General features: G+C 41.1%; 2 protein-coding genes and 1 long non-coding RNA gene across 3 annotated transcripts; all 3 read right to left on the bottom strand.

The window, feature by feature from the left end:
- Window positions 1-1461: 1461 nt before the first annotated feature.
- On the bottom strand, window positions 1462-4897 carry chchd4b (coiled-coil-helix-coiled-coil-helix domain containing 4b). Its single transcript, XM_015959792.3, has 3 exons — window positions 4714-4897; window positions 2011-2109; window positions 1462-1924 (listed from the first exon to the last, which is right to left on the bottom strand). Exons 1-3 carry the CDS (start codon window positions 4733-4735, stop codon window positions 1605-1607), a joined length of 441 nt encoding a protein of 146 aa, XP_015815278.3. The 5' UTR covers window positions 4736-4897; the 3' UTR covers window positions 1462-1604.
- A 1003-nt stretch (window positions 4898-5900) lies between these two features.
- Window positions 5901-13542, bottom strand: sec61a1a (SEC61 translocon subunit alpha 1a). The gene is made up of 12 exons (XM_015959793.3): window positions 13415-13542; window positions 12780-12847; window positions 12628-12693; window positions 12247-12325; window positions 12039-12170; window positions 11850-11959; window positions 9079-9232; window positions 8826-8986; window positions 8556-8753; window positions 6614-6805; window positions 6457-6533; window positions 5901-6359 (listed from the first exon to the last, which is right to left on the bottom strand). Exons 1-12 carry the CDS (start codon window positions 13419-13421, stop codon window positions 6173-6175), a joined length of 1431 nt encoding a protein of 476 aa, XP_015815279.1. The 5' UTR covers window positions 13422-13542; the 3' UTR covers window positions 5901-6172.
- A 7783-nt stretch (window positions 13543-21325) lies between these two features.
- Window positions 21326-24224, bottom strand: LOC107385954 (uncharacterized). The gene is made up of 4 exons (XR_011520107.1): window positions 24021-24224; window positions 22934-23089; window positions 22063-22195; window positions 21326-21546 (listed from the first exon to the last, which is right to left on the bottom strand). It is a non-coding gene; the product is annotated as an uncharacterized lncRNA (long non-coding RNA).
- Window positions 24225-26213: the final 1989 nt, after the last annotated feature.

Genomic DNA, 26213 nt, shown 5'->3' with positions numbered 1-26213 from the left:
ACCATTTCAGTGAAAACTTTACACATTAATAAAATCCTACATTCAAAACTTACATAAAAATTCAAGGGCTTTCAAGGATTTCACACACCCATCAAGAACTTGAGTTTTAAACTGTAGCATGAAAGCTGGTTCATTCTAGCCTGGCCTGCCAGACTTGTGCCGTTTCCCGTAAGGAAGCATGAGGCTGGCTGGTCAGGCTAGGTTAATTAATTCCTTCAAATCTTTATTTCTATTAAGAATCTCAATTGTTTAAAACTTCATAAATGGTTACGGCATGAATGAAAAAGCATTTTAATCAATAAAATGCACAATACAAGGTGTTTTTCTAAATCTGCTACATCAAATGAAACCAGCATGTCACAAAGCACAGTCGTCACACATTTTATTACAAACCTTTAGGAATATTCACTTCAGCTTTTTTCTTTGCTGCACACAAATGCTTCGGTTTGGTTTGGATGAGGTAAATGTTTTTAAGTTACGTTTGAAATGAGCAGAATAAGTGCAGCCCAGCAAGACAGAGGGAGACGACAATTGTGTAGGAATTCAGTCGAGTGACAATAAAAATAGGGGAAATAATAAAAAAACAGATGTTTAAAATCATCATCATTCAATTGTGTTTCCACCTGTTGTTTAAGGCTAATTAAAGTAGACACATATACACACACACACACACAGTGCAAACAGTTATATACGCTTGGTCCTGTAACGCTGAACAGAAATGACAAATATCTTTTTACATTAATGGAACCTATGGTCATGAGCTTTGGGTAGTGACCGAAAGAACGAGATCGCGGATACAAGCGGCCAAAATGAGTTTTCTCCAAAGAGTGGCTGGGCTCTCCCTTAGAGATAGGGTGAGAAGCTCGGTCATCAGGGAGGGGCTCGGAGTAGACCCGCTGGTCCTCCGCATCAAGAGGAGCCAGTTGAGGTGGCTCGGGCATCTGGTCAGGATGCCTCCCTGGTGAGGTTTTCCGGGCAAGTCCAACCAGGAGGAGACCTAAAGGTAGACCCGGGACACAGTGGAGGGACTATGTCTCTCACCTGGCCAGGGAACGCCTTGGGATTCCCCCGGAAGAGCTGGCCCAAGTGGCTGGGGAGAGGGAAGTCTGGGCCTCTCGCCTTAGGCTGCTGCCCCCACGACCCGACTCCGGATAAGCGGATGAAAATGGATGGATGGATCAATGGAACCTGAATATTGGTGTTTTATTCACTGACGTCCGGATTTATGAGAAGAACCTTTTACCTCATTTAGATCTGAGGGACCCAGTAAGAACTCCAAGGCTTCATGAAAGAAGCGCCTGTCCCAGCAAACAAACTAAATCTGCTTCTTAAATCACACAAACTGTGGTTTTATTAGCAGAAAAAAAAGCTTTTAAATATTTTCCATTATTGTAACTAGTATTTAATTTAATTGACATCAGCTTGTATCATATGCATTCAGTTTGGATATTCGGCGTTCAAACCGAGCAACTGTGATATTTCTATTTTCTGAAACATTATAAACTAATGAAAAATCATCATAAAAATATAAAGGTATATTATTTCTTGTTCCATAAACTGATGACTGAATGTGAATATTGAACGACGAGCCTTGAGGCTCAGCATTAGCTCTCCTCGGAGCTCTGCGTGTTAGGCGCTGTGGTATCAGAGTTCTGCTCAGAAGCACCTGATGGTTCTGCTGGAGCAGCATCCTGCGAGGGCTGGCTAGACGACGAGTCGTCTTCTTGAGGGTAGAGCTCGGGGTAGAGCTGCAGACACTCCTGCATCGTCCTGAACTGCTCCAGGCATTCAGAACCCTTCACTTCCTCCTTGCTGTAGTGGAAGCAGGAGAAGGCATCCTTAAACTCAGTCCCACAGGGACCACTGGCCATCCCTCCCAGACAGGGACAGTTCCAGTTTATCTCCCCGCTGGGGAGAATTAAACCTGCGAGGGAAAGAGTGGAAATAAAATGTTTGGTTTTATGTTTTTACGCAGGTTTTGCTCTGATTTATCTCAGCACTGCTCTTCACCTTGCTCTTCATATGGATCGTTAGGATCTTCTTCTACCAGCTCCGCGCTGCTGGGTGCTTCATGATCTTCTTTGGTGACAAATATAATTTTGTCTTTACCTAAAAGAAATTTTAAAAAGGTAATAAATGTTCCACAACAATGAAATATTCAGGATTTAGAGAAAAATATTTAACTAGAAAGAACTGTAGCTGGTTGTTTTTACACAGTTAGCTCAGTGACGGGATTGACATGATGATTGTAAAGAAAACTATTGATTATGTTGTCAAACCATTCACTTATATCTGTAATTTGTCTGTTCAGAGTGGTACATTTCCAGAAAAAATGAAAACTGCAAAAGTAATTCCAATTTTTAAAAATGGTGATAGACATAAGTTTGATAATTATAGACCAATCTCAGTGCTTTCTCAGTTTTCTAAAGTGCTTGAGAAATGGTTTGTTCAGAAACTAGATAACTTTATTGAGAAGGAAAACCTGAGTGAGAGTCAGTATGGGTTTCGATCACATAAATCTACATCCCTGGCTTTATTGGAATTAAATGAAGAACTTTCATCAGCAATAGAAAAAAAACAATATACAGTGGGGTTGTTTATTGATTTAAAAAAGGCATTCGACACAATAGATCATAGTATTTTACTCTCCAAGCTGAGGGATTATGGGATACGTGGAATCGCCCATGACTGGTTAAGTAGTAATTTGACCAATAGAAATCAATTTGTACAGTTAGATGATGAAATTTCAGATTCACTAGAGATTACACACGGTGTCCCACAGGGGTCAGTGTTGGGCCCTAAGCTTTTCATTCTATATATCAATGACATTTGTGATGTGTCCAAAGTATTACAGTTCATATTGTTTGCTGATGACACGAATATATTTTGTTCTGGAAATGATTTAGAAATTATTATTCAAAATATGGTTTGTGAAATGTCTAAACTTAAGAAGTGGTTTAATGACAATAAATTATTTCTCAATTGGAATAAAACAAAATTCATGGTTTTTGGTAACAGAAAAACTAATGATTTAGTTACATTGTCTATTGATGGTTTTTTAATTGATAGAGTAAATGAAGTCAGATTCTTAGGGGTTCTCTTGGACCATAAACTTACTTGGAAATCCCATATAAAATATATAAAACAAAAAATATCCAAAAGTATTGGAATTTTAAACAAAGTCAAAGGTTTTCTAGAAATTTCAACGCTTCAGACATTATATTACTCATTTATCTTCCCATACTTAACTTATTGTATTGAGGTTTGGGGCAATACATATAAAACAAACACTAATCCTTTGTTTCTGTTACAGAAGAAAGTTCTGCGAATTCTACATAAAGCAAATCCAAGAGAACATACTAACAAATATTTTGTTCTATCTAAAATTATGAAATTCAAAGACTTAGTTAACTTGAAAATTTTACTAATTATGTTTAAGGCTAGAAATAATTTGCTGCCAACTAATCTACAAAGGTTCTTTGTTTTAATCCCAAAAAATGATAAGAGTAGAAAGAAACCAGAGTTTAAAAGGATATTTGTTCGTACTACATTAAAGCAAATGTGTATTTCAATATATGGTGTGACATTATGGAATAACCTGGATGATGAATTAAAAAAATGTGCAACTACTGATCAATTCAAAAAAATGTATAAAGATAAAATGCTAAAATCGTATGATTTGGTAAGTTGAGGATGGAGGATTAATGTTTTAGTAGTGATATTATTTGTGGAAGTAAGAGAGCGGTTTATTTTTTGTGTATAAGGCTATTTTGTACTTTTTGTTATTTATCTTGTCTTAGTTAAAGGGGGTAGGTCATATAAGATTTTTTTTCTTCTTCCTCCCCCTATTTCACTTGAATGCTTAAATTCTGATTTGAAGTTTGTATATTTAAACTTTGAGTGAAATAAAGAATTGAATTGAAATTGAATTGAGTTACAAAGTAAACAATTAGCTCCTCAATTGCGTAAAAACTTGATTTTACTCATAATTTAGACATAAGTCAGTTTGTTTTGTTACTTTAATGAACACATGAACAAAACAAGTGAGGACATCCCTTCTGAATTTGCAAGATACTTTTGATAAGACATTTACTGAGAGGTGAATAAAAAAACTGGTCAAAAATGCTGGTTTCATGTGTGATCAGATTGTTTTTAAACAGGTCTGCTAGGCTGGAGTTGTTGAAAAAAAGTTGTTCATGATGAATGCAATGTTTCGTGTAAACTTAATAAAGTTCTGATTTCTAACTGATCATATCTGCAAATACTATTTTCCTTTCAGGACCACTTTTATGTGTTTGCATGGAAAGCAAGCCCAATTCCCACGTCATCCCAAAGCAGACATGTTTACAGATTATTGGTAAATACCAGGAAGCTGAACGCCAGGCACGCGTGACTTTGGGAAACGTGAGGTGGTCTGGCCTGAGACATCATACATTATAAGACAGATTATAAGAAGGCCTTCGCTGTAATAACATGATGCTAGAAGTCTGTCAGTGAGGTGAAGGTTGTCGGTGCCCAAGGTTAAACTGTTTACCACAGAGCGAACAGTTGAGCCCCAACTTCAGTCACTCGTTAACCTTCTGGGTTTTACCTCAACGGCAGGACAGCTTGGACACTCCATCCCAACCCCAGGGTTCACTTTTTATTTACACTAAACTAAAACTTTGAGCTAACGCTTAAGGAAAGTTAGCTAACAGGAGAAAATAAGCTTACCTTCTTCTCTGACTGAGCTCATTTCTTTAAGCTGTAACGGAAATAAACCTTCCTTTAGATTTACCACAACAGCTAAAACCTCTGGAAATTAAATATTCTAATTAAGAAAGCTCTAAATATCAAAATTGCAGCACGCTGGTCTCATTGTCAGGACGTTATAGCCGACCCTTTCGAAAGCATGATGGGCTCTTCTTCGTTTTTAGTTTCCGGTGACGTAAGCAGTACCCTACAGTCCGGCGCCCCCTAACGTTTAAAAGGTGAACAGTAAATTTAATTTATTAAATTATGAAGTTCTTCAGCGATAAAAGTTTTCATGAAAAAAAAAACTAAATATAAGGCATTTTAATTTAAGGATTCAACCCTCTGATGAGTTTAGAAAGCCTTAGAATAATTTCTGCTTGTTTTGTCGTTTTCATTTTTGCAGGTTTACCTTAGGCATGGATCAAAACTACTAATCTGGACAAATTGTTTATAATTAATCAAATAAATTCACGATACCCTTTACATCTAAATGAGAAACATTGATAACTCAGCAGTATGCTACAAGGCCAGTTCAGAAAACTTCAAAAAATGTGGAAAATATTGTTTCCCATAAAGTCTTTAATTCAGACTTATTTTTATACAAGGTTGTTCTGAAATGCAGTTCTTTTTACATATTCAAAGACTATCTTACAATAAGACAAATTCAGTTATCCAATGCATGGTTTATGTACAGAAATTGAAAAAAAAAATTAAATTTGTTCAAAAAGATAACACAGAGCAGACAATTTTAAACAAAAATATCTTAGGATTCGAGTAACAAAAATAAATGTGACGTGCAAGTTAATACTGCAGATCCCTGGGAACGTTTGAACAACGAGAATGCCCTCTTAACCTAAATGGTCAGCTAGGTGTTTGTTCAAACCACTCGTTTCGAGGCTGAAACCCAATGTGGGTTCCATGGCAACGTCTTCCTGGACCCTGCGCTCTAATGCAGAGTCACAATCAGGAACATCACAGGACTTGACTCAAGAGTCTGACAGTTCATCTTCTAGTCCACACTTCAACCTGACTGGCAGGTTTAACAAACCAAAACATAAAGCTAGCTGTAAAGGTATTACCTAATCCAACAATAAGCATACAGGCAGTCCACTGCCATCATCCAGATCAAATACACCTGCATACTGAAGCAATCACTCACAAACCTGGGAAATAAATGAAAGAAGAGAGTCCTTTAGGCAAACGCTGACGTTTGTATCTGGAGTTGTGTTAAAAATCAGCTGGAATGATGTCCCGCGCATCACTTCAGACCTTCAGAGGAGTGAGGAAACAGAGTCAATGTGTAAATCCACCCCCTCCTATTTCAGCTTCGTGAAGGTCCCTCTAAAGTCTTTAAACTGCAGTGCTGAGAAGGGAGGGGCTTCTCTTAGATATAAAAAGATGTAATGTTGGTGATCAGAGGGTGGAGAGAAAGGCGTTTCTAGAAGAACATGGCCTCCATGCTGCCTACTTCACTTTGCTCTTTGACAAAGATTTCAAAGTACTGATAGATGATGGTGACGGCCAGCAGGATGCCAGTGCCAGAACCGATGGCTCCGAGGAAGTCCGCCATGACGGATAAACCACCAATACACAGCCCGCCAAAGGCAGCAGCAGTGGGAATGTACCTTTAGTTTACAAAACGAAGGGAAGTGTGAGTTTTAGTGATCATAAAATCCAGGTGCTTGCTTGGAGTCGTTTTAAAATGCAGAGTACAGCTGTTACCTGTTGAGTTCATGAACCATGGAGGTTTCTCTGTGTCCCCTCATCACCATCTGCTGCTCCTTCAGCTGCTTCGCCACCTGCAGGATGGAGGAGAACAGAGCTCTGACAGAAGTTCTGACCAACACAAACCCACAGCACCACCTCAGTCTTCACTTACATCCTTCGCTGAAGAGCCTGAGACTTCGATCCACGTTTTGGAGAAGAAGGCACAGGAGCCGAGCATGAAAACGATGTAGATGAGAGCGTGAACCGGGTCGTCTAGAACGGAGCCAAACGACTCGGGTGGAGAGAGGTAGTAACAGAGTCCTCCGACAGGATAGGCACGGGCCGGGCCACCAGACGACGTGTCCTACAATCACGACAGCATTACAACTTGATTATTTTACATTGAAAAGTCTAAATAAACAGGTTTTTAGTACAAACTACATGTTAAAACACTTCCTTTAGTCCATGAAATCATAGTTCCTCTTGATGCACCTTTAGATGACTGCAGTAGTCAATACACTAGGGCTGAAACGATTCCTCGAGTACCTCGAATAATTCGAGTACAAAAAATCCTCGAGTCAAATTTTTTGCCTCGAGGCTTCGTTTAATTCATGTTTAATTAATTCATGGCTTTGCATTCACCCGGGGTCATGTTTCACCCGGACCGAAATAAGTGACGCACATACACACTGCACTGAATGCACACGCAAGTAGCGAATGTAACTTAACTTTCTCTTAAACCATGGCAGACAACGTGGACCCGGTGGAGTGCGTAATAGACACAAAATGTCAAAGGTGTGGGACCATTTTTCACGTCGTAAGACGGAAAACGTAGTCCAGTTTAAATACTGTAAAATGGACTTAGCCTACCACAACACCACATTACTCGATGCTGCAACCTGACCAGGAAACATCCACCTGTAAATGTCACGTCTGCGAGCGGACTCGGAGCCTCTACAAGTTAATGCATTTTAGCCTGTATTTCTATATATTCTGCAGACACTGTGCGACTTTTTCATTTGTAGCACTCAAGTTTCAGCTCACACCGTACGTCTAGTAGCAACACGTCGGACTTAAAATGTGCTAAAAATAGCAGTTTTTACAACACGTCGGACTTTTTACTGTGTTGTTATTGATGTCCGTTGTCCCTCAGGATTGCTGCAGGAGGACACGGGTATTTATGAGTGGCGGAAGAAAACGAAAGAAAGTAAATAAATGTTTTGTGATCAGTATAATTTGGCATAACCACGGCAAACATGCTTTCTCGACAATCCTTGTTAGTGTGAGACAAAAAAAGTGTAGAAATTAAAACGGACGTGTGTTAATAGGGAAATGCTGGCGAGCCATGTTTGCGCCGTGAGCGGTTCTGGTGCTGTTTGGGCCACAGCCGCTCGCATTTGTTTACTGTGAAGTAAAGTTGAAGTGCTGAAGTTTTGAAAACTAATTTTGAATAAAACTTGAAGAATAACTGGCAGTTGCTTTCTCATTTCAAGAGGTCTTTCATATTTTATAACATGCTTTTTGATATAATGGTTTAGAGTACTCTATTAATCGATAGAATATTCGATAGAGTACTCGATTACAAAAATATTTGATAGCTGCAGCCCTACAATACACATTTAAAAGTTTTAATTTTATACATTTAGCAGCATTTTTATCATTTTATAACCCAACTTGTTTAGATGCAACAGCAGCGACCTGATGGAGCAAAGCATGTTTATGTTTATTTATTTGGCGGACGCTTTTATCCAAAGCGACGTACAATTTATAACTTATAGGGCATGTTGTGATCTGTGGGGGAAACCGGAGTACCCGGAGGAAACCCACGCATGCATGGGGAGAACACGCTACTCCACGCAGAAAGGCCGCAGCCGAGTTTCCAACCTGCAACCTTCGTGCTGCGAGGCAACAGTGCTAACCACTGCGCCACCATGCAGCCCATCATCTCTTCTATAAACCTTTACATAAGTTATAAATCTACACTTTACGTTTTAGATATTTCGGAGGTTTTGTCCCATTTAGCAATTTGTTGTGAAATATGGTGTTTATGATGAGTCGGTGTTTAACATGCTCACAAGATTCAGTTAAAATAAACAAAAAAAAATCACACTCACAGACCACGTCCCAAGAAGGTTGACCAGGAAATTGCCACTGAAGCGTGTGGAAAGCATCTGAGAAATGATGTACAAGTTGGAAACTAAGGCAGACTGGAGCATGATGGGGATGTTGGAGGTGTAGAACAGCTTGATGGGGTAGGTGTTGTACTGGCCACGGTAGCGGGCCGACTTGATGGGCAGATCCACCCTGAATCCCTGGAGGACGGCATGCGTGTTTAGGGTTCTGATGGTTCCTAAAGCCTCACGGCGAAGAGCACAGCAACTCACCTGAAAGTATATCACTACGGCAAAAACAAACACGGTGGCGATGAGGTTCATGAGGTTGGGCAGGTTCTGTCGGTAGAAGGCCTCTCTTAGAGCACGCACTTTGTCAGTCCTTGTAGCAAGCAGGTGGAAAAGGGCGATAATGGCTCCTTCAAACTCCGTGCCTAAATAAAAATAAATAAATCAAAGACATAAAATTAAACTTTTGCTCATTCGTCAAATAAACCTATCAACGGACTCATTTGCTGCCTCCTACCTCGGCCAGTGTTCACAGTTGTGGGACTGAAGGCCTTCCAGACGATGGTCTCGCAGATGTTGGTGGCGATGAACAGAGAGATTCCTGAACCGAGACCGTAGCCCTTTTGGAGCAACTCATCCAGCAGCAGAACAATCAGCCCCGCCACAAACAGCTACAGACAAACACAACTAAACACGTCAGATGGAAGGTGTGGGAGATTTTACCAGTTAAAACTCAGTGGCGGCTCATCCATAGGGGGCGCTAGAGCGTTTCACAGGAATAAGATAGAAAACACAAAATATTCAAATAAACATGTAAATTAAACAATTTATACATCATAGAGATGGTAAGTTTAAAATGTTATTTCACGCTTTTTGCACGACCGAATCGTCTCGTCTCAGACTTCCTGGTTTTTTTAGGTGCTGCAACCTCCACCGTACACCTACGCTATATCCATGCGTGCTGGATCCCCCTTCAGTTCGAAGAACAGGAGAGGCTTTGGGCGCAGAGCTTTGCAACCAAAACCGGGTCTCAGCTCAAGATGTTCACCCGGAACCAGAAGTAGGGCTGGGCGATATGGCAAAAATAGAATATCACGATTTTTCCAATATTTTATCACGATTTCGATTTTATCACGATTTTTTATCCATGAATAGCATAACTTCAATTGCGTATTAAAGAAGAGAAACATTGAATAAATAAACATATTAGGGATAATCAGCACAGTGCTAACACACTTATATTTTAAACTCACACCAGAGATGATAAAAGCCCTGAGAGAAACTATTACAAAAATCAGTTTTTCCCGTTTTTCAAGTAACTTAACATAAATTAAAATCGTAAACATATTTAAAGTGCAAACATGTCAATTGCAAACGTATTGTGCAAACATTAACTTGTTCAAAATACTATGTAGCTCCCAGTTGCTCATGTAGTGGATAGTTAAGCTCAAATACAGCTCTGATGTGCGGCTGGACCAGAGATCGCTTGTGGTAGCAAAAAACTGCGCATTCTGAATATTTTCTGCAACTCTCACTTTGCATTCAGCGTACATGCGTGGAATGGCAATGCTCGAAAATACTTGCAGCTGGAAAACTCGTAGAGCGGATCCAATGTTATTATCATTTTCTTAAATCCCACTCCTACTGTTCGCACGGGACACAAATCTTTAACCAAGTGGTACGTCACTGCATCTGTCACGCTGTTCCATCGTCTGCTGTCTCTGTCGTAAGGAGTGAGTTTTGTGAGTGTTTCTGTTAGCGTTTGCTGCCTGGAAGAAGCACCTGCCGCTGCAGCCGCAGGCTTTTTAGCTTTAGCTACCAGCTGGCTCTCATTGTATTGTTTGGGATGCCTTCTTTTCAAGTGATTAAAAAAGTTTGTGGTGTTGCCATCACTTGCCTTGACTCTCTCCTTGCAAACTTTGTAAATGACGTTTCGCTGCTCTTTGTCGTCTGGTGAAAAACCAAACCAGTTCCATATAACGGACGAGGCGTTCCTCTTCGGAACGAAAACCTCGCTGTCGCTCTCAGCCGCGGCAGAAGCCATGTTTGTTCACACACAGGTGAAAACAAGCGGGGCACTAATATATTACTATGACTCACTCTGATTGGTTAAGGGTCAAACAAAGGCGTGTCATTCGCCGGAGGTAAGTTCCCTTTTCATTCAGAGGCAGAATTGCAACAGCAGAGCTGTGAATCGTGATAAACAGGTCTCTCAAAAATGACAGACCGTCAGATGTGTAGATCGTAAACCGGTCTAAAATCGTCATATCGCCCAGCCCTAACCGGAAGATCTCCGCAGTTCAGTTTTTCTCATCTCACCGTTCTTTGTTCATCTTAGAGCAGCAGAGTACACCTCATGGAGTTCTTGTTAATATGGAGAACAGAAAATGATGGGATGTGGTATCAGAGACTTATAAACACTCTCCAGCACGATAAACCAGCAAAGGAAAGACTGAATTCACTCTTGACTTCATGAAATTAGCTTTGTTCGTTTTGCGGCTGAGTTCGCACATAATGGTGAACTTTAAGCATGTTTATGGAACAACTGTGTTGCTTCTACCGTCAATGGATGCAAGTCGCATAAGACCAGCATCCCCTAGTGGTGATATGTGGTTAGCACATCTGAAAGCAGTCCGGTTGCCACAACAGCAAATTGAGGAAGTAAATTATTATAATTATGAGCGATGAGGTTACTTTTAACACATTCATAATGTGAACACGTTTGCAATTCGTGCTTCTCCTGAAAAACGGGTTTTGACTAGAAATATGATGAAATAATTTATGTTTGACATGTTTTAGTTAAACACATTGAAAACTAATGTTTTAGTCGGTGTTTTTATAGGATTTATTTCTGCTTGCTTGAACTATTTTGCTGTTGGTTTAAAAAAAACAGGAGTGACTCAAAATACAATATTTTAAAAGATTTGTTAGTCTTTTCAAATAAACTTTCATTTATTTTATTCATCTGCTCATAAACCATCATTTTGTAAGGAAGCAAATGGATAAAAAACATGCTAATAGTATAAATTTATTAAAAAGCTGCCTCGTTACTCATATGCACCTTCCCAACCCTAACCAAAATAAAAAAATAAAAAAATAAAGTCACCAGCCGCCACTGCAAAACCTTCTAATCCTTCTGAGAATCTTAGTTACAAAACGCCGAACCCTTGTGATTATTATAGTGGTTAATGGTGTCTTCGTAGAAGTATTAATCATGTTGTAAAAAACACAGAGACCTAATCCAAGCTTTTATTCTTTGTTATGATTTGAATAAGTTGTTGTTTTTACCTGAATGATGATGAGCAGACAGATCCCAGCACCCATGTCTGACGGATCTCCATACATGCCGGTCATCACGTACACAATGGCCTGGCCAGTGGTGATGATCATCCCAAACACTGAAAAAAAGCAGCAGTTAAAAAGAAGCACGCCACAACTGATGGATATTTCCAAAGCACAAACTGGTCAGTTTCTTACATTTCTGAGCTCCGTTGAAGAGGGCTCTGTCCTTCGGTGTGTCTCCAACTTCAATGATCTTTGCTCCAGCAAGCAGCTGCATAATCAGGCCTGAGGTGATAATAGGTGAGATACCCAACTCCATCAGAGTACCTGGAGGGAGATGCTCTTGTTAGGTCCCGCCAGAAGATGTTCGTTTTATCTTTATTTTAATTGGACTGCCACATACCTCTGTTTGAGGCCAGGATGACTCTCATCCAGTAGAAAGGATCTGCTGAGTCTGAGGACATTATGCCAAAAAGGGGAATCTGGAAGAAGGGTTTACAGAGAAGAGAGCATGTGTAATTACAGCTATCCAAACAGAAAAAAGTTACTTCCCTTTTTGAAACAAGTCATGCTGAACTGATTGTCTTTTATTTGGAAGCAGAACACTCACACATGGTAAAGGTATTTTAAAAACTAGACATCTCCTCACAACTGAAGATAATGCAGCAGCTACAGATGATTTTTACACATATTTAAAGCCACTGAGTGTTTTATATATTTATGTTATGGCTTATAAAACCCTGAAACAAGCAGACTTTAACCAACTTCTATGGTGCATTTTTACCTGGCAGCACACCAGAAAGATGAAGAGAGTAATAGCAGTCCATAACACCTTTTCTCTGAACTGGATCTGTTGGCACATTATCAGGAGTGAAGAGGAAGCTTCAGCCAAACCAAAATAAACATTATTTATTACAATAAAATATAAATATGCACCTTTCTTTCTGGTTTTTGTATTTCTGGTAGAACTGCACAAAAAGGCTTGATCACCTCCAAGAGTTTGACTGGAAGAAATAAAAAAATAAGAGTGTTTAAAAAGAACAGCTATCTATAAATCTGGTACGTGGCAATAAGCTTGAATGTGACGTTAAACAGAACTTTACTGTAAAACACAAAACTCGCTGTTTCCGTCAGTGTTACTTCACACACTCTTTGTCACATGCTTGCTGTAGTGTCCGGCACGATTTATAAACAACGTGATGAAGATAACACCGGTTGTGTTAATGCGTCGTCATCACTAGACTGTCAGTGTCTTTGAATGAGTGGCTAACAAGATAGCTCACAAATGGTTTCCAGCTAGCTCGGGCTGAAGAAGCGACCTTAAACTGAACTCAAAGGAGATAAAACCAGAGTCTTTAAACGCTACTAATATAAACACTCGTTTTCACTAAGCACTTCTAGTCAGAAACAGTTCGTAACAACACGATAGTGTCATCAACCTGCTAGCTAGCAGCGAGTGCTAATGTCAGCGACGGGAAGTTCACAAACATATTAAACAGTTAGCGGGGCTTCTTTTTTAAATGTAAATAAGTAGTAGTTTAACACAACACACGTGAAAAAATAATACTCACTGCCCATGATGTCCCGATAATCAACTTAACCGTTATTTTAGGAGGGTAAATGAGCCCGAGAGGGAATCGCACTGCCTGACCGAGGAACCGGAGAGAAGGAGGACTGGAGAGACACGTCACCGTTACAGAGGCGGAGATCAGAGATGTAAAGAGACAGTGCACCTGAAACCTGCCACCAAACACAGAAATCAAGTAGCGATAACAAGGATGAGAATGGGACAGACAGCTTTGAACAGTACGCTTTTTATTCTTGGACGGCATAAAACAGGTATAGGGAAACAGTAGAACATGTATTATGTACTTGTAGAAAATATGTGGGGAGTAGGGAATTGTTGGTTGAAAAGTTAAAAGTTAAAGGATATAAGACAGGGGTGTCAAACTCATTTTTGCTCAGGGGCCACATTGAGGGAAATCTAGTCCCAAGTGGGCCGGACCGGTAAATTAAAAACAACTTCAGATTGTTTTCTTTGTTTTAATACAATCAATATAAAACAAGGCTGGAGCCTGAGGACAGTGTATCCAAAATAGTACAAGTACAACACCTGAAGTGTACTTGAAAATGTGAAAAAAAATCAATCAATAAAAAAAACATTCCTTAGTGATTCAAAGAACTTACAGATCACATGGCTAGATCAGTTTCATGCAGCACTTAAAGTATATTTGACTCATTTTACTTTACATCTTTTACCTTTCACCAGCACATCAATACTAGAAGTCACATCCTGAGTGGCAGCCAACTTCAGGAAGTGATTCAAGTTCTTGTGTGAGCCTTGAGCGCAGCTTTGTTTTATTTATACTCATTACAGAGGAAACTTGCTCACAAAGATAAGTTTATTTTCACTCTACATTGTAAAGTATGAAAATAAAGTTTACACAACCATCTCGCGGCCCGCTTGCGGGCCGGATCCAGCCCACGGGCCGCATGTTTGACACCCCTGATATAAGACATATGATTTGACTATTCTGTTAAATGGGGGAATAGTAGTTTATAAGTTAGTCATAGACTTTTTAAGGGAAAGTGGAATACTTGATAGAATTGAGTTTTTTTTTTAGTAAAATACTCCCCATTTCAACTCACACTCCCATTCAGTAGGTGGCGGAAATGCACCTGGAAGTTGGTTGCCACCCGCCAATTAAACAACAGAAGAAACCTGCCACCGGATGTGGCTGTCTGACAAAAGCACACAACAGGAAATGACTGCGGGTGGTTCTAAAGGATGCTTCTCACATGTGACTGAAAGTAAGTGTGCTTGATGTACATTTGTGTTGACCCGATTCCTAAGATATTAAAGCTATTGTGTTTTAAAATGTGGAGAACACATCAAATGAATATTTGTCTTTATAGCAAATGGTATAACAAAATGTAAATAAAACAAATAACGAATATACTTTTATGATAAAAGCCAATTTATTCTGCTCAGTTAGGACCATAATCCAATTCTGAAGAGAAGACGGAATCTTAAAAAGATTGAAAATGATGATAATTCATAAAAATGGGATTTCCCAAATCAAATTCCATCCATAGGCCTACAATAACTCTTTTTTAAGATTTTCATCCAGACCTCTGAAATGCTCTGACATTACACTCCATCTCACATTCTCCAATTATCATCATCTTCCCAGTTTTTATTCCATCTCTCTCTCACACACACACACACACACACACACACACACACACACACACACACACACACACACACACACACACACACACACACACACACACAGAGAGAGAGAGAGAGAGAGAGAGTTAGTGTGACCTCCTAGCAGTAACATTCAGTTCAGGGATGGCTCTTGCATGAAAGCTGTTTAACAGTCTGGTGGTGCGTGTTTTTATTGCCCTGTATCGTTTACCAGACGAAAGAAGTTGGTGGGTTGAGTCCTTTATGATTTTTGTGGTGCTTCGAAGGCAGCAGGTGGTGAAGATGTCATCCAGGACAGACAGGTGTGTGTTTGTTATTTTCTTTGCAGTTTTGATTACTCTCTGCAGGGCCTTTCCGTCAGCTGCAGAGCTGCTGCTGTACCACACCATGATGCTATTGGTCAGGACACTCTCTATGGAGCAGCGTTAGGACAACACTAGCAGTTTTTGTGGCAGATTGATCTTCCTGAGAGCCCTCAGTGTTGTTGTGCCTTGTCCTTGGCTTCAAACATCTCAAGGAGCACTGTTCAATTTATCATCCAAAAATGTGCTGCTATTGCCAACCTACAAAGACATGGTCGTCTAAAGTGTCTCACCGAGCAAGGAGAACTCTGATCACAGAACCTTCCAATAAGCCCAAAGTCACTCTGGATAATTCCACAGCTCAGGGTTGGGCTCTCCAATCTCTGGTTCTGTGGTCACTGAGGTAGTCAAAAATCTCCTCCAAGGCCTCAGGGATGGAGGAGATCTATCTGAAGTTCCTCAAGACTCTGGATGTTGTAGGTTTGTGTTGGCTGATGCGGCTCTGCAATATTGCATGGACATCGGGGGCAGTTCCACTGGATTGGCAGACTGGGGTGGTTGTCCAGAGAGATCACAGGATGTGTTCCAACTAAAGGGGAATCACACCCCTGAGCCTCCATGATAAAGTCTGTCCAGAGGTTCTCAGGAGGGTCCGTCGAATTGTCGAACCTTGGACTCAGGAGGAGCGATGTGTCTTTTGTCTTTTCTGTGGAACACTGGAACAGCTCTATACCCCGGGGGGTCATGGAGGGTGCGGGGAGTTTGCCCAACCAAACAATGCGTGTTTTGTGGATTTGGAGAAAGTGTTCAACACCCCTGGGAGGCCTTGTGGGCTGTACTGGGAGTATGGGGTACCAAGTCCTCTGATATGAGCTGTTAGGTCCCTTTATGACCGGTGTCAGAGCTTGGTCCGCATTGCCGGCAGTAAGTTGGGTTTGTTTCTGGTGAGAGTTGGACTCCACCAAGGCTGCCATTTGTCACCGACTCTGTTCATAACTGTTATGGATGGGATTTCTAGGTGCAGCCAAGGTGTTGAGGGCATCTGTTTTGGTGGCCTGAGGATCAGGTCTCTGTTTTGTGCAGATGATGTGGTCCTGTTGGCTTCATCAGAACGTGATCTCCAGCTCTCACTGGAGCGGTTCACAGTCGAGTGTGAAGCAACTGGGATGAGAATCAGCTCCTCTAAATCCGAGACCATGGTCTTGAGCTGGAAAAGGGTAGAAAGCCTTCTCCAGGTCAGGGACAAGGTTCTGCCCCAAGTGGAGGAGTTTGTGTCTCGGGGTCTTGTTCACGAGTGAGGAAAAGATGGATCGGGAGATTAATAGGCAGATTGGTGCTGCATCTGCAGTGATACGGGCGTTATACTGGTCTGTGGTGGTGAAGAGAGAGCTGAGCATGAAGGCAAAGCTCTCTGTTTACCGGTCGATCTACGTTCCTACCCTCACCTGTGGTCACGAGCTTTGGGTAGTGATCGAAAGAACGAGATCATGGATACAAGGGGCCAAAAAGAGTTTTCTCTGCATCTGTGGAAAGATTAAAACTCTACTGTTTCCAGGTGCTCTCCATCCAATCTGGGTGAGACTGAGTTATTTTTAAGCAACTAATGGGTAAAAAATTATGTCTCAGATGTGCAGAACTGATAAAGACATTCCCTCAAAAAAACTTGCAGCTGCAGCAAAAAGTGGCTCTGCAAAGTACTGATGCAGTGGACTGAACAGAAATGTACTCTACACATGCGATACTTTGTGTTGGTCAGTCACAGAAAATCTAAAAGTAAAAAGAACATTTAGGTTTGTAAGCATTATAGTTTTTTATGAATCAGCTGCATTGGATACGACACAATGACACTATAATAAAGACTACTGATATTTTAGATCTTTTTGTTCCTACTTTCATCATTTTCTACAAATATCAGTATCCCATAGGGGAAAAACTATCTATTTACAAACGTTTAGTCATTTTTAAATTAATAATGAAAACAAATTAATGTTTTTTTCTTCAAAATGACACAAAAAACATTTCTTTTAGATATTTATGAATGAGGAAAAAATTTCTTACTTTAATCTCAGAAAAAAATAATTGACTTGTCTCAGAATTCTCACGTATTCTCAGAAATTTGAGGAATAAGATAAAACCCATTTTCAGTGGTCTGTAGATATATATAAAAAATGATAAATATCGTCTTTTCAAAAGGTTCTGTTACAGTTTCTGTTCTTTAAGCACATTTTAATGTTTTAATTTCCATTTACGTGTCTTTTTAATGCCTGAACTGAGAGATTTGGTCACCTAAAAACTTTCCAACTTTGCATCAAAGAACAAAATCACATGCAGCACTGCTACGCTCTTACTTGTGTGTTCCCTTTCAAGTAGCTTACGCTAAATTACTGTCAACACTACAAATGTTGTTAGACAACACTGGGACTTTTTAAAGCAAAGTAAGATATAAAGAATATTTGCAAATTGCTCAAATCAAGTGAGTAAAACAAAATTATATTTTTCTATTACATAAGTGTTATTATTACACATAAAACCAGCCAAACACTGCTTTTATGCATGTTTTATGTAAACATGGTCAAATAAATCCGCTTATAACAAATCTCTTGTTTCATTTTTTCACATTTGCCACACTTTTATTTCTAAAAGCCTCATATTCTTCCATCCACTACATCACATTGGTGTATGTCCACCAGGGGGCAGGAGAGACCAAAAAGAAACCCTAACCCCAGTTCAAATGTTGAAGAAAACTGCGTAGCTTGAATGCCAGCAAACACACACACACACACACACACACACACACACACACACACACACACACACACACACACACACACACACACACACACACACACACACACTGAACGGCCAATCACATGTTAGCAAGTATCAGCAGAGCCAGTAGATGAGCTTATGGGCGGTTCTAATGTGAAACAGGCTTCAACACAAGACGTTGTTTTCCGCTTAGTCATAGTGCTCAACCAGTGTCTGTTTTGTATTGCGTAATGTTGTTCTTGTACAGTAAAAAGTGCAGGGGACAAAAATTGACCATTGAAAAGGTGTGTGTGTGTGTGTGGGGGGGGGGGGGGGGATATGTCTCCTCTGTCCCCACCAATAAACTATGTCCATGCACACACACACAGTTGACTAAATAACAGGTACAGTTTACAGTGTCAATAGACGTCTGGCTACTGGTCTGAAATTGAACCTGTGAAGGTCATCATGTCTAATATTTGGGTTTGAGGAGCAGATTTGTGTCAGAACTACTGGAAACAGAAAGTTGCACCAGTGACAGAAATGCTGAGTCCAGAGAAGCAAGCCAGCTAGATAAAACAAACAGCATTTTTTTTCCTCCCAGGAAAAGTCCGGATATCTAGAAATCACTAACAAAACAAAGATCCTCTTCCTTTTCCTTAGAAATATCAATAAATTCACAGGCTTCCTGTTTGAACCACTGACACGTCGTATCTGAATGGTTTTTACCTCATGTTTCATTTACATGATATTCAAACTTTTTGGGCTTATTCAGTTCACATATGGATGCATCCTCTGATATCAAACAACCACAACCTTTCTTCCTTTGGAAAGAAGGAGAAGAAAGTATCATTTCTATAGCGCCTCTCAAGATAAAAATCACGGGGTGCTTCACAAAAACAAAAAAATGTAAAAATATAAAAAAGCATTTAGAAAATGGTTAAAATATATTTAAAATAAGCAAAAATAGACAATTGTGATTAAAAATGTAAAGAAAGAGAGAGAGAGAGTTAATAGGAAAGAGGGAAATCAGTGGAACCTGAGGAAGGTGAAGCAAGTAAAGAGAGCAGAATAAGGAGAGAGTGGTGATGAAGGTCACGCAAAAGCCTGAACAGGTGAGTCTTCAGCTGCTTTTTAAAGGAGACCACTGAGTCCACTGATCTCAGGCTCAGGGGGAGAGAGTTCCAGAGTCTGGGGGCCACAGCAGCAAATGATCTGTCACCTTTGGTCTTTAGCCTGGTGCTGCACAACCAGTAGGCTTTGATCACTGGACCTCAGGGACCTGCTGGGGGTGTAGGGACTGAGAAGATCACCAATGTATGATGGTGCTTGTCCATGTAAGACCCTATAGACCAGAACCAGGATCTTGAAATGAACCCTGAAGTTGACTGGCAGCCAGTGAAGCTGGAGGAGAAGCGGGGTGATGTGGGTGTGTTTGGAGGACTTGGTCAGAAGCCGAGCACAGGCATTCTGAACCACCTGTAGACGGTTCAGGGAGGTTCTGCTCAGACACGTGAAAAGAGAGTTACAGTAGTCTAAGCGTGAGGAGATGAAGGTGTGGATAACTGTCTCAAGTTCAGAGTGGGACAGAATGGGACTCAGCTTAGCAATGTTCCTGAGATGGAAGAAGGAAGAGCGAACAAGAGAACTGACATGAGGTGAGAGCTGGGTCAAAGGTCACACCAAGATTCCCGACAGAAGGTTTGGTGTGAGGAGAAAGCTGACCAAGAGAGTCTCTGACTTTGGGAACCAGCTTGTCTGGGGCACAGATGAGGATCTCTGTGAAAGATGACACAGCGTCTGTCAGCAGGCCACAGGTGAAGAATTTGTCATGCGGATGAGAATCACACAGTAGAGTGGATCCCAAGCTTTCAGCTTTCGGTCTTTAGAGGACTCCTTGTCCTTCCAGTAGTGCGGGGGTCTCAAGGGAACAGACAACTGAGAGGCCTCCGTGACAGAATAGAGCCTTGTTCTCACCGGTCCCTCTATGGAAGGTGCGCATCAGAAATGCTGTTGTCAGTCTGCAGTAGTTTGTTCACAAAGTGTAAATATGTTTCAGCATAACGTCCTTCCAACATGTACGAGACATTAGACTGTTCTGTGATTATTTCACAGTCAAATTCTTACTTATTGGACATTTAAACATCCGAGCTAGTTGGGAGCTGCAGAGATGAGCTCTGATTGCTAACGGATAGTCGTGCAAGCGTTGTTTTAAAAGTCTTTAGACCACTTTAAGTTTCAGCTTTAGACTGTGGGTGGTTTCAGCTTCACTTTCTGTTCCGATTGGCTAAAAGGAAATCAAAGGTTATTGTTCAGCTGCTGAGGTGAGTCACGGGTTAGTTGTCTGCAATGGTGAAATGTTATCCAACCATCTTGATCATTTTAATAACAATCCAAAATGTAGACAACTTAACCAATCATAACGTATTCATCACGAAGAAAAATGTATTTTTAACTGCTGTAAAAACTGCAGATCCTTTGCTGCAGTGGAAAAATGACTCAATTCCTTGAAATCTCAACAGCTTTTGGCTTTTGCGTTTACTTTTGGTCAGAGTCATCTTTTTCCCACCGTGCAGATAGCCGCCACTCATCTTAAAGGGTCATTTAAAAAGATACTGATGACTTATTAACACAGCAGAGTGTGTTCCGTGATTCCTACGACTGATGCGGAAAAACACTAGTGTGAAGCTTTAATGAGCACAGACTTGGAAACTCACTCGGATGATGTCATCTGAGTGAGGAAACAACGACGACACCTCTGCTTTGTGTTTCGTAATCTACTGGAAGTATTTCAAAACCTCCTAATTTCAGCACAGCTTTACAACACACTCAAGGATTATGAGGACTAAAGCATGTTGAGCCTTTATTTGCTTTAATTAAATTACATATTACATTCTGCAGCATTAAAAATTAGCAGTTGTTCCACAGGAAGTTTCTAGTTCTAAATATTCTCAGCACTCGGGGAAACTTGGCGATTTTAGTCCGAATGTGAAAGTTACTCAGCAGATGCAAGAAAGCTTGTGACTGTAAACATCGTCAGTAGCTCAGGAGGTTGAGCAGGTTGTCCAGTAATCATACGGTTGTGGGTTTGATCCTGGCTCCTGCCAGAGAATGCTGCTGTCGTGTCCTTGAGCAAGACACTTAACCATACCTGCTGGTGGTGGTCGGAGGGACCGGTGGCACTTGTGTTCGGCAATCTCGCCTCCATCAGTGCGCCCCAGGGCAACTGTGGCCGCATCGTAGCTCATCCCCGCCAGCGTGTGAATGAGTGATTTGGTTGTGAAGCGCCTTGGGGGGTTGTAGAGCCCTAGGAAGACCATTTTTCTTCTATGTTCTGCTCCTTTCCTTATTCTGACTTTTCGCCTCCTCCGATGCAGGAGATGTTTGGCTCTTTTGTTTGTAAGGAGCCGTTCACTCAACACAAGCATCGTCCCATTTGCTGCACAAAAAAACCGAGCTTATTAAAGCGGTTTGTGTGATTATTCATCAGACGTGTACTGATGATCAGACCAAGAACACGAATAAACCCTGGGGCGAGAGGTCCTGGAGAACCAGGGACTTTCCAGGTGTTTCCAGGATTATGTTATGTTCCCTAACACGTACTGTTCCCCCTAAGCTGTCCATGTGGTTCCTGGAAAGGCAAGGAGAGGTGGGGAATGCACAGCCATATGCACAGAGGGAGAAGAAGAAAATGGGGGGTGGGGGGCAGTCACAAGATCCGCATAAGCAGCGTGAGTCACTACTCATTCACCCTGTTGTTCCTGCTGTCAGTCTGGAAAGACCACTAAAGTCTGCTACTCAGGACCAGCCTGTTTGGAGGTCTCACGCTCTTGACTACAGTTTAGCTTCTAAAGGTCAGAGGTCACTGTCCGTGGGTTCTATTCCGAGGATTTAATTATTCCAGTTAAGCCATCACAGAGTTTTCGATTGCGAAACAGTGTTTCCTCAAACTTACGTAAGGATCCAGAGATCAGGGCTCTCCTCTCACAGCCTTAGAGGGTTAATACAGAACAGCTTTAACTTCCTACGGCCTCATCACGCACACGACTGGGGAAGTTAAAGATCTACTGTCTCTGTGAGTCAGGACGCTGTAAACAAACACACAAAAAAAGACTGAAATGATTGATGAGTCATTTAAAATGACTTTTCTCTTGAAAAATGACGACAAGTCGGATAGGAAAGCTGGTTTTGTTTCACTAAAACGATCAACCATGTTTCACACAGCCGGTAGACAGGCACGTTTGTGTTGCTTTGCTTCTTTTTCTATCTACACGCTGCTTTTTATTTTCAGAATTGGCCCAAAGTTGATCTGACAGGTGTGAGCTTATTTTGGGCAAATCGTGATTCAGCCCAATTTCTTTGTGCTTTTTAAATTCAGAGATCTTTCATTTTGTTTGCTCGTGCGTCGATGCTCTGTCTTCTACTTACCCTTTCCACAGCAGCCCATGTGTTGCACAAACAGAGCCATAATTGTGTCATTAACAAGGCTAACAACATGCACGTTGTACCAGCAGCTCTGTTCTGCACTGTAAAAACATTTACTGCTAAATGCTTACAAAGATATCGTGAAAGCGCTGGCATTTAGGATTTGTGCTGCTTGCAATATTCTGCGTTTTTTAAAATTACATCTACAAATCTCCACTAAGCTGCTACTCAAGCCAAACTAAAAAAGGTTTCTGTGCCTGAGCAACTGCATGTTAACTTGTACAGCACAGAGGAGAGAAGTGAGTTGAAAATAAAGGAAAAGTCAAATGTGTTGTGGGTCTAAAGCCTTGTGAATAACAGCACCTGTAAATCCCAGAGAGGCAGATTACGGAGGGACTTACAGTTTTAGACTTTGGGCGTCCGTTTGAGCTCACAGTAGCAACGCAGCATCTGTCTTATGTAACCTGTTTAAAGGTTCACTCCAATCTTTGCTGTCAACAAAAAAACCATGGACGACAGCCAAGTGCTCTTTGTTTTTTATCAGAATGCATCACAATCTGTCAAAGAAAAATAGACATGTAATCATTTTAAATTCAATATAAGGTAAAGCGTCATGAAAAAATTGTCAAATGACTCAAGATGCACAAAGGAACTGATATAAAAAGGTAGAAACGAAAAAGCAGTAAAGACCACAAATAATAAAGCATAAAGATATTAAAAATCAAGTGGTCTCTAGAATAAACGATTGCCTTCTGAGATGCTCTCTGCAGAAAAGTAAAAGGAAGTCAAAGATAGCCAGTTAAAAGGTGAGCAGGAGACAACATGACTCTACCACCTACTCGGTTTGCTCTGCAAATGACACAAGCTTGGAGGAATTTCTGCTGTGTGGTGGAGTTGCTATTGCTAACGTTTAGCATCTGCTAGCAAGGTGTTTTCTGCTCTCTTCTGGACGTTAAACCAACAACCCATCAGGGGCCAAGATGGGTGAGTCCATGAATGCTAATTTACAGTGTGGTGTAGATCTGACTGGCTTTTCCAACCCGAGCATTTCCCCGTCTTTTTTCTGTCAGAAGCTGATGCAGGAAATGGGTGTAGAGAACTATTTTCACGTTTAGCCTCACACTACCTTCCAAATAATGTGTAAAAAGCTAACCTAACGTTCATGTTTTTGGTATATGGGAGGAGACCCACACATGCATGGTGAGAACATGCACACTCTGCACAGAAAGACCACACCTGGGATTTGAACCTCTGACCCCATCTCAAAAACATGAGAAGAAAGAAAGAAAACAAAACGATTAAATGAACAAAAACTAAATGTCCAATGAAAAACTAAAATCACTGTGAACAGTGTAACCTAGAGAAACTGATTGTGAACACCCTCAGTTAGAAGAAATAGCGATCGATACAGGCAAGCTAATGGCTTTTCCCAGAGGAGGCCCTTACAAAACAAGACTTCTATAATATTAAAAAGTCATAGCATCATACCTGTTTTCTCCAGGTAGGACAGCATCCTCTCGCTAACCAAAAACACGTCAAGCCTGGCTGACACAGCAGGATTTTAAAATAGTCTGCAGATTTTCAAAGAACGACGGACCACATGCGTGGTGATAAAAAAAATCACGGATATCCCAGGTTTGATCTGACAGAGTGTGGTGCGAAGCACAGCAAATACTACCCTCTAGAGAAGCTTTCGCTCGTGGACATTCTCCACTGAGACGGGAAGTCTTACAAGATAAAATGAGACTTCAGCGTAAACAAACATGGTGGATGGGGGGAGTGTGCAGCACGCTTCTGTCTTGATTTCAGATTGGCTCCGTGTCACATTCAACAGGCATCACATTAATGTGTCCCCCGAATATCAGCCCAAGACAATTCAACATGTCAGAAAGCCCGGATTCATGATCGGAGCGGTCCTGACGTACTTCCCAGTGGACCAGAGCACTCATAGCACACCACACATGGTAGGATTATCTGATAAGATCTGCATCATAATCCTGCTGTGTGAACTGGGCTTCAGGTAACTCATACTTAACTTTGGATAAAAGTGCCTGATAAACAAATAAAAACAATTATAGCTACAAGATGTGCTTCGTCTTCAAATCAAGCTAAGTGAGATAATATTACAAAATATTTCATAAATTCACCTCTAGATGGGAAAATTGTGAAAAAAATGACATCATGCATCACAAGATGAACTGGAAATTCCTCTGAATCATTATCTGTTTACACACCTTCTCCGTTACAGCCATTAATAAATGATGCAAATGGAAACACTCTGGTGTCACAGCAGGCAGGCGTCGACACGTTTGAGAGGGAATGGTTCGTAGAATATAATTCACTCCGATTCAACCAGCAAGAGCTCAAATAAACATAAACCCACAGCAGTGAACCGGACTACAGTCAGCAGCAGGCTTAATCCAGATTATTCCAGACTATGAGCTGGTGTACGCTCAGTGCTCTCCTTACCTCTCGTGTTCTGTCTGGGTTATTTTAAGACCACACACTCATGCTAAACTCACGCTGTTTAGCGTGGTTGCTGAAGGGAGAATGAGTGTGTGCAGCAGAGGTTTTCCTCTCCTGCGTGATGCACATCACGTCTGCGAGTGTTTAGGATTACATCAGATGAAGAAGACTATGAGCGGCCAACATGACACTCATTTGGGCTTGAATTACACTCACAAACCTCAGAGCTTGTTCAGACTAACATTTTACTTTTAAAATGCAGAAGGGTCATTTATTGTACATTTGGCATTAATACGCCTGCTCACAACTTTTATCAGAGAATTTTTATTTAGACAAACGCTACAAACTTCATTCAAGTGGAGGCCTTAATGCATTTGCAAATGGGTGGAGAGCACCCGGGAACAGCAGTCTTCTAATCTTTCCACAGATGCAGAGAAAACTCTTTTTGGCCGCTTGCATCCGTGATCTCGCTCTTTCGGTCACTACCCAAAGCTCGTGACCACAGGTGAGGGTAGGAACGTGGATCGACCGGTAAATCGAGAGCTTCGCCTGCCGGCTCAGATCTCTCTGCTCCACGACAGACTGGTACAACGCCTGCATCACTGCAGACGCCGCGCCAATCCGCCTATCGATCTCACGCTCCATCTTTCCCTCACTCGTGAACAAAACCCTGAGATGCAGATAGAGGTAGTTAAGCTAAGTAAGGATTTATCTACTTCTGCTTCTTCTTTGATGGCAGACCGCCCCGTTGACCGCTCTCTGTAGTGATGAATGCGTCATCTTGTTCATTGCTCTGATTGGTCCTAGAGCTGTCCAATTGCGAGCGGAGACAGTTTGAAAGACAACCATAGCTTTTGCCCCACCACTGAACTTTGTCTATGGGTCTTGGCCAGACTTTAGATTTACATATACAGGATGGCTTGCCAGGCTACAATGTTGAGACGACTCTGTATTTTAATTTAAATGATTTACCATAAAAAAACTTTTATTTCTTTCTTTATTTATTTACTTTGGGCCCCTTCCCAAGGTTTTTGATTGGGTTATGGAAAAGCCTCTACCAGGAAGTGTTGTTGAGTGTGGACTAGCTACATGTCCCTGTTTCCCTGCTGATTTAGAGTTTAAACAGCTGCTGATGGCCTGACACAACCCCAGTGGGAGGTGGAGAGAAAGAAAACAGTCTGCAACACCGCTGAGGAGTTACACAACTCCGCACCA

Source organism: Nothobranchius furzeri, chromosome 3 (assembly GCF_043380555.1).
Source record: "Nothobranchius furzeri strain GRZ-AD chromosome 3, NfurGRZ-RIMD1, whole genome shotgun sequence".
NCBI classification, from domain to species: Eukaryota; Metazoa; Chordata; class Actinopteri; order Cyprinodontiformes; family Nothobranchiidae; genus Nothobranchius; species Nothobranchius furzeri.
Note: the sequence above shows the minus strand (reverse complement) of the source record. Positions and strands in the feature narration are given on the sequence as shown.